The 9,575-nt window shown below is 38.0% G+C and overlaps 1 protein-coding gene across 1 annotated transcript; it reads right to left on the reverse strand.

The window, feature by feature from the left end:
* Positions 1-2,355: 2,355 nt before the first annotated feature.
* Positions 2,356-3,306, reverse strand: LOC107588280 (olfactory receptor 1-like). Its single transcript, XM_016276320.1, has one exon. It carries the CDS (start codon positions 3,304-3,306, stop codon positions 2,356-2,358), a length of 951 nt encoding a protein of 316 aa, XP_016131806.1.
* Between the last annotated feature and the right edge of the window lie 6,269 nt (positions 3,307-9,575).

A 9,575-nucleotide genomic window follows, 5' to 3' on the forward strand; every position in this document is an offset into this window, starting at 1 on the left:
AGACTGTACATCATGGAAACAGAACATTGCAATGACTCTTGGGTAGGTCGTCGTTCCAAGTGTGAGATCTGCCATTGCAAGGTTACAGAAGATTAGGTAGGTTGGTTTCTGAATGCTTTTCTCATACATTACAAAGACAATAATGAAATTATTCCCAGTTGCAAGAAGAAGGTAGAAGATGTAAAACAAGGCTCCTACAAGTTTGTAATATTCAGGAAGGAGTCCAGGAAAACCTTGTAGAACAAATTCGGCGAAGACCGTTGTGCTGTTTGTGTTTTGGTAGGTTCCGTCATTGCTGCCTGACCCCATCTGGAGAACTAAAAAGTGAAATACAATCTGCATAAATACATCTACAAAAGATAATACACAGACGAACAGTGTACATTTAAAGGATACTGCACTGTGATTTCAGCATAGACATTAATACTTTTAGCACAGACAATGTTTTCACAGCAAACACAACATTTACAAATGAGTGAGGTGAGAAAGAAGGGGATAAAAGGGCAAAGAATACGACCAAACACACACATTATCTTTTTCAAACAACGATAGTTTACATGAACATACTAATACAGTGTCCTCTGATATATTACGGGTAAGTTTACTTTTAAATGATCACACTCGAGATACACTTAAGCTATTGATGTAATATAACTTTCACATGTAACTTTAGAAAGCAATGACGGAACCTACCAAAACACAAACAGCACAACGGTCTTCGCCGAATTTGTTCTACAAGGTTTTCCTGGACTCCCTCCTGAATATTACAAACTTGTAGGAGCCTTATTTTTCATCTTATACCTTCTTCTTGCAACTGGGAATAATTTCATTATTGTCTTTGTAATGTATGAGAAAAGCATTCAGAAACCAACCTCCACAGGGCCCTGAACATAGCAAATGTATTGTTATTGTTTGCAGCGGAGTGTTTTATTGAATATAAATGTGTTATATATAAGTCATAATTCTTCAGTTCTGCCAGGCTAAAATAAATACATGAATCAATTATTTGCTGCTTCTTTCATTCTGAAAGATTATGTGTCAGATGCATTTACATAGTGGCTGTGCCCCAGATGCAATCAACAGAAACTGTCTGTAAAGTTGTAAAGCAAATGGTCCATTCAGTTAGAATAACAAAGGAACAGCATTTCTCAGAAACTTCTTGTAGATTGCAGGATCTCCAGAGGGAGGTCCTAACATCATGTACTGTTTGTAGACCTTTTATTTTCAGGAATCATTTTCTGTCTCACAGACAGAACTTTGGGAGAAGCTAGGGAGAAGCTAGGACTCATACAAGGGTTAAGATATTTTGAAGACCGACAAGCTAGCATCGCTGTTGAATACCTGCTACACTGCTACCTTCAATAAATTCTTCTCCCCACAAGAACTCTGGTCAAGCTTACTTATTTTATGTATTAGAGAAATCTAATACATTGACGGGCCACCCAAACCACTGCTCAGCCAAATACAGCAAAATCTAACCATTCTTACAGTCTTCCTGTCAGAGAACCAGTTGATACAGCTAAAAAAACTAAAAGTCATTAGCTTCTTAATGCCAAGTACAGTAGTATACTATATGCATATTAAAGTATGATTATGTGTGACTAAGTTGGTTATGGAGGATTTGGCCTTTCCCTCCCTCTCTCACTTTCTCTTCCATATACAAATTTTAGGATTTTCTACATTGTTTGGATCAGAAATTATGGCAACTATCAAAATGATCTTGTGTTTAAAAAAATCTTATCATCCTGCCTTACAGTTTCACTGTTTTAATAAAAACCTGTGCCTACACTGTACATACACTTAATGTGTTGAATGTATATATGCATGTCCCATGATATAAGAATATATTTACAGAAGCAGTACACTTTATTTTTAGGCATGTTCCAAGGCAGGAACAGAAATTGCATTAGCTATTAATTTACATTTCTTTCCAATTTCCACGTTCACCTTCAGGTCTCTTTCACTATATTGTACAATATAATACCTGATAATGACTTGACTATTAAAAGTTGAGTAGATGAGTAAATGTGTTAGAACATTTCATGAATGAAAGATACCTTCGAATTAAATGAAGATCATAACTAAACTATACAACTGAGGGAGTTCTCTGTGTAGTATCTACACCTTATATGCAAAAAAAAAAAGAAAGAAAAAGAAAAAAGAGGGCATTAAAATATACTTACTGAAAAAAATGAGTTTGTACATCAGGGAAAATATTCATTATTTCACAAATATGTCATTGATTCTCATTATGTGTTAGATCAGCCAGAATTACAATTATATAAACACATAAACAGGGCAAAGTGTAAACAATGCACTCTACTGTATTAAAGCAATTTCAGTATTTTTAGCGCATCATATCTGCATGTTCACTTTCCTGTCTCTAAATTTTTTCTTTAACGCATCTTTGATTTCTTTGGTTCTGAAGCAGTAAATCACTGGATTGACAACAGGTGGAAGAAGACTGTACCACATGATTAACATAACCCGAATGCCAGGTGAGATCGCTATTGTCACATCATGCACATAAACAACACATCTGGGCACATAGTACAGACAAATGATAAATAGTTGAGGAGTGCAAGTTGAGAATGTTTTATAACGGGCCTGAACATCTGAGATTTTGAAAACAGACGTGATGATAGCAATAAAAGAAAATATAATAAAAATCAAAGGGCCCAAAAGAACAAACATGGCACATGAAAATGCAAAAACCTTTTTCTGTCTTACATCTCCACAAGACAGTTTAATTATCGAATTTTGGTCACAGTAATTTTGGGTTATTACATTAGAATCACAGTAGGGCTCATCGAAGGCATGATAAACAATGACTGACAGCCATGAAATACAAATGATCCAAATCACTGCACATGCCAATAAAATAGACTTATTTGTAATAAGGACACAGTATCTCAGTGGGTTACACACTGCAACAAACCGATCAATGGCCATTAATAGCATTAGGAAAGAGTTAATAGTCCCTAAGTAGTGAACAAAAAACATCTGCACAAAGCAGCTATAAAATGGTATCTCACTGCTATTGAAAAGGTATTTTGCAATGGCTTTAGGCAGCGTGATGGTTCCAAAAGCAAGATCAGACACTGCAAGATTACAGAAGATAAAATAGGTAGGTTTCTGAAGGCTTCTCTCACAAGCAATAAATGAAATGATAAAGAAATTTCCTCCTGCTAGTGTCAAGTAGACAAAGAACAAAAGGGTTCCCACGGCTCCATAATACTGTGGATGGAGTCCTGGAAATCCCAGCAGGTAGAATTCAGTAAAGACAGTGACATTTGTGGGAGTCATGACTCTAGAACGGCTTTGGAGTTACCTGATACAAATTCACAGAAATAAAAAAATTATTTTAAAAAGCAATGACAATTACACAAGCATTTGACTGTCAATGCAAAATAAAACAACATATAAACGTCTGCAACAATTGCTGTTGTTATAAAATTCTTCACCGATTATATCGATAATATATCATTCACATACATTACCTCCATGTAAACTATTCTGATGTAATTGGCATAATCAATTAAAATTGCATTATTTTGAGTTTGATGGAGAAGATTCACAATCACTAACTGTATTAATCCACAAACAAAAATGCCTTTCTCTCTGTGCGTCCATCTAACAGTGCTATACACAGTCACCGTTTAGCAAGACTAATAAAGACTAAAGGCACCTCCCACTAACTGACGTGTTGTTTGGAGTTTCTGCTGTCTCATTCATTCATGATTATCTTATGAACAGTTTGGTTTCTTTGACACTAACATGCTTGAGTCCTTGCCATTAGTGTTGTCACGAAACTTGAATTTGTAACTTTGATATAATACATTGAAAAATATTAATATTCAATACCATTTTCAGTAGGCCTATCACAGGTTAAACTGCAATGTGAACATTAGGCCTAAGTTACAGTTTATTTGACTTTTAACCATAGTCAAAGTTTTAATAAGTAAATTACTCAAGTTTTCCAACGTCACAACATTGCGCACAGTCAACTTGCTGTCATGAGCTCACAGAATGGCTTTGACTGTTCCAATATGGCGGATGACTAACGTATAATGTTCCATAGAAACAGTCACTAATAAGGCATCTACATAACCATATCTATGGGTCAGAACCTCCCGAAACCCTTCATAGTAATAAGTAAATTACTCAAGTTTTCCAACATCACAACATTGCGCACAGTCAACTTGCTGTCATGAGCTCACAGAATGGCTTTGACTGTTCCAATATGGCGGATGACTAACGTATAATGTTCCATAGAAACAGTCACTAATAAGGCATCTACATAACCATATCTATGGGTCAGAACCTCCCGAAACCCTTCATAAATTGCACCCTGTTTATTGATGCTGTGCAAAATGTTAAAACTGTTTTAAATGAAACTGCTTTAATTTAAACAACTTAATCTTAATAATTTCTGTTGCATTGCATCATTTTTGATATGAATTCTATGATTCTCCATTATCAAAAAGAGCTGTTATCTTTCAGATTTACCTTGAACTATGCAATTAGATTTTTATTTTTATTTTATTTATTAGGCTGGCCCTTTCTCCGTAGTAATGCCACCACACAAAATGCCTCTATATAGGCCCAGACAATAAAGAAATTCATCATTTACTTGGTAATAATAATAATAACATGGGCTGTAACCACCTTGTGGCATCCCACTGTCAGACTACTCAATCTAAATTCCACAAAATCTCCCAATCCCAAAGCCGTTGTGTGATTACAATGTCTTTCACCATTTGTGAACTGAATTCTTTATAACAGCCACGTAATTACACAGTAAAATATTTATACACATTAATACAACAAATATTTTCTCTAATATGAGAAAACACTCCTATTTAAAATTGCTTGCATTCATAAAAGCAGAACTATCAAGGCCTTCCAGTGGAGACAGGACTTTGCACAGCTCTTGCCCAATGCCAGTATTTGTGTGGCTTCAGTAAATTAACCAAACTGGGATAGTTCAAAATAAAATCATAGTGAATAATACTGTCACGACACGAGACGGAGGGCCTCCAGAGTGATACCCGTTCAGTGTGCCAATGGCGGAGCAGGCAGCTCGGAGAGTCATGGCAGAGCAGGCAGCTCGGGGAGCCATGGCAGAGTAGGGAACTCAGGAGGCCATGGCAGATCCAACAGTCCAGGAGGCCATGGCGGTGTAGGGAACACAGGAGGCCATGGCGGATCTGGCAGCTCTGGGCGCCATGGCGGATCTGGCAGCTCAGGAGGCCATGGTGGAGCAGGTAGTTCAGGAGGCCATGGCAAAGCAGCCTCCGAGGACGCGACCCCTGCCCCCGCCCCGGCCTCTACGGCTGGAGCCCTACTACCCCCCCAAAAAATGTAGATGATTTGATGCCCTTCCTGATTTTCCTGCTGTAGTTTTTTACCAACTGACCCTGACAGTTTGATGAGCATTACAGTAGCAAATCCAGCAGTAACTGTTAATGTGAATGAGGACCTCAAATAGGCTACACCTCTTAAAGAAATGGTTCACCCAAATTATAATTCTTTCATCATTTACTCACCCTCATGGCAATCCAAACCTATGATATAATTTTTTAACATGGAGTACAAAAAAATTCTTGAAATATAGTTCACCTAACTCTTTCCCATAATAATAGCTCATAAGCTTTCAAGCTCTAAAAAAAAAGAACCAAACACTCCATAAAGTAAACGTCTCTAGGTTACGTATGTAACCATGGTTCCCCGAGGGAACGAGACGCTGCGTCGAGTCGCTTTGGGAACGCCCTTGCGTGACCGTGTTCTGAAGCACGTGTCAAATCCGTCCAATGGAGCAGCGAGACGTCACGAGCAGGGTGACGTAAGCACCAGAAAGCATAAAAGCGCATCCGGCAGGGCGCAAACCAGCTTTGATGAAGTAGCGCCTGCAGGGATGCAGGGAGTATGGCAAAGAGACGCAGCATCTCGTTCCCTCGGGGAACCATGGTTACATACGTAACCTAGAGACGTTCCCCTTCAGGAACTCGAGCTGCGTCGAGTCGCTTTGGGAACGAGAATACCCACTGCACCATACTACCAAGTCCCTGCCTGTGTGTGTATCCTATGGGACACATCACGAAGAGAAAACTTGGGAACCTGGGGTAGAAGCCAGGTCTAGGTTGTAAAAGCGGACAAAAGTGTGTGGAGAGGACCAGCCCGCAACAGCACAAATGTCCTGCAAGGCCACACCCAAGCTGAAAGCCTTGGAGGCCGCCATACTCCTGGTCGAGTGCGCTCTGACCCCCATAGGTGACGGGAGGCCAGAGGACTCATAGGCTAGTGAGATGGCCTCGACCACCCACCTTACCCATAGTCTGTTTGGTCGCCGGAAATCCCTTCTTCGGCAGACCAAAACAAACAAAAAGCTGATCTGCCTTACGCCATGGGGTTCAATACATTAAATCAAAATAATGATTTTATTTGAATTTTTGGAAAAAGGTTGAGACCTCTGAGGCAGGACTACATCTTAAATGCAGGAGCTACATTTAATGCTAGATTCATTTTATTTCAGATAAAATTAGATCATTAGATTCTGCAGCATATTGCAGCAGATGTGTGGTGTATTGAATAACAATGTGAAAAATACTCTGTCCTGCTTTTGCTGTTGATGTTATTATTTCCTGCCTAAGTGTGGGAGCTGCATTGAGAAGAACATTAAATCCCAATTTTATCTATCAGTAAAATGGTGACATTGGAAGTATTATTGAATAAAGTATATACTATAAGTACAGAGTTCCTAAAGTTGGATTTGCAGAGAAACAAGGTGAGACTTCGACATGCATACAAAAAAGGTATATGTAGTTGTCTGGTGCGCATTCAGAACTTTTTAATCAGTATTCAGAAAAAAAATGCTATTTTTTTCCCCTGCAAATGTTAACTTACAGTGTATAAATATTAAATGCATATAACTATGTTCAGCATAAGCCACTTTTTTTCTGCAACATTGTGGTCTAACTTACTAAATATAGCAGATCAGAGCAAATGTAAAGACATGGCAATTTTTCTCTTCTGAAATTGACTTAAAATATTTTTTACTTCACTATATTTTCAAAATACATATTTTCTGACAATACTGAGCAGCAATGTACAGTTAGAAGGAACACACAAATGATTCAGGTTGTTGCAAGAGGTTTTGAACCTTTTTATTAACACAGTTGGCAAGCACCCTTGTTATTTAAAAACATTTTAATTAGACGGCTATGTGTGAGAGTTGCATCGAGTAGCATGGGGCATCCAATTTTATCCATCAGTATAATGGTGACAGTGCTTTATCATGTAATGAATGAAAGTATAGAGTCTTTAAAGTGACATTCACTGAAAAAAGAAAAGAAAAACTTAAAATACTCTTATGTGCAAATGAAAAACTTTTCCAGTGTACCAGAAAATGCTGGCATTCTCACTCGTTACAGTTTTCTGGTTTATTTACATAGAGTTTTCTGATGTGCTGCGCTAAAGTTTGTCGTGCACACATAGAATTTCCTAAACTATAACAAAGAATATAATCAACAATTACAACATGTTCAACAACAGAAGCCAGTTTTCTCTGCAACATTAACAGAAAGTAAGATCAAATGGTAATGTTGTGGTGCTGAATAGTACATCACATACGACTAGATTTATAATGAAATAGTAAACAGGTTTCTGAAGGCTCTTAGTCGTTACAAACAACATAAAAAATAAAGCATTTCCCACCAATGTAAACACATAAACAAAAAATAGAAGTGCTGAAACAAGTCCATAGTAATGAGGCTGGAGTCCAGGAAAGCCAACTATCACAAAATCCTTTATAAAGCTGACGTTTCCCACTGACATGATGAATATCAGTCCCTCAATATGGGTCTTTTTTCTGTATGTAGAAAATATTCCATTTAATATTATAATAATAGACTATAACTATAATAATAGCAATAACTTTATAGTTTAATAAAATCTGTGTGGATAAAGAGAAACAAACCTGCCACACTTCTTTCACAGGCTACTGTCAAAGCACATTCTGTCCCTTTACAATGAGATGTGCTGGTGATGTGTCTGTTTATATCTGACAAATTATGAAGACAATGGCCTGAGACGCAAATGACATAGTTCCTCCAGGGACAGTGACAAAATTGTCATGTAGTTCTCTAACCTCTAAATCTTTACATTTACAAAAAAAGTAAACCAGATGCAAAAGTACAGCTATTGACTTGTCTTCTTTAAAAAAAAAAAATAATAAACATAAATATAAAGGGGTGTAAATTATATTTGATTTATAGTTTTTAAAACACTTCTAATAGTTTTCACTAAAATAGAATAAAATAAAATAAAACACTGGCCTTCGAATCTTATTGGCTGAGAGGTATTTCCAGCCATGCAATAGAGTGGGGGAACTATGACATCACTTTGTAGGCGGATCGGCTGTTCCCAGTCAACACGTGAGATCATGCAATGATCACAGTGACATCACACCATTCTCATACTGTGATACTCACAGTGTGAGTAATATGTGAGCTCATTGTGAATTCAAAATGTTGAGCAGGTTGAGAGGAGGCAGTTAAAATATCGGTCACCAAGGAGGCTTTATATATCTTGTTTCTCAATACTATCACAGTGATATCACAGTGCTCTCACAGTATGAGTGCACACTCAGCTAACAGTTTTTTGTTATAAGAACCTTCTCCAAACATACAAGACTTCCAGACACAGTCTTCAATGAAATCAACTGAAATACAAAAGACATTAAAGGGGTCATATGATGCTGCTAAAAATAACATTATTTTGTGTATTTGGTGTAATGAAATGTGCTTATGCGGTTTAAAAAAAACACATTATTTTCCACATACTGTACATTATTGTTTCTCCTCTATGCCCCGCCTTTCTGAAACGCGTCGATGACCGCGTTATGATTGACCGAATACCTCAAGCGTGTGACGGAAATGTTACACCCCTTACCATACTGTGATGATGCTCTGTCAGGTCAGAGCGATGATTCAAAAACATGAAAATCCCTTATAAACGAGGCATTCATTGCATCCAGTGGGGACTTAATTATGGATTATAATGACTTATACTGTCTTTTTACGCGTTGCGTTGCATCGCGCAGCGTAAACATAAAACCATGTCTGCATTTGTAATCGGAGAAATGACAAACAACAAGCCCTATACACTGCCCAAAAAACTTGCTTTAAATATATAAAATATAAAAACTCTTTAAATATAAAAAACGTACTTATAGTCTCTGAGTCAGAACAGCCGGCATTGTAGTCTACTCTCCCAGGATCAGGAAACGGTCCTCCATAAAATGTGCTGCACACATCTGAATATTTGAGTTGAAGGGTTCTGGAACAGTGTTGTAAATACAACTTAACCACAGATTTCTAGTCGTGTCCATTTTTGGAAGGAACGAAACACTTTCACAACGAAACACAGCGTCACACACGATGGCCTAGAGTGAGTGGCGGCGGCCTAGGGTAAGCAGAGGCCGGGGGCAAGAGTGAGGAACGGCCGGAGGGCTAGAGTGAGCAGAGGCGGCGGATTCGACGAAGGAGCGTCTGGCGGGGTTGCGGCAACCAACT

This window comes from Sinocyclocheilus grahami, unplaced genomic scaffold, assembly GCF_001515645.1.
Source record: "Sinocyclocheilus grahami isolate Dianchi unplaced genomic scaffold, SAMN03320097.WGS_v1.1 scaffold6.1, whole genome shotgun sequence".
NCBI lineage: Eukaryota > Metazoa > Chordata > Actinopteri > Cypriniformes > Cyprinidae > Sinocyclocheilus > Sinocyclocheilus grahami.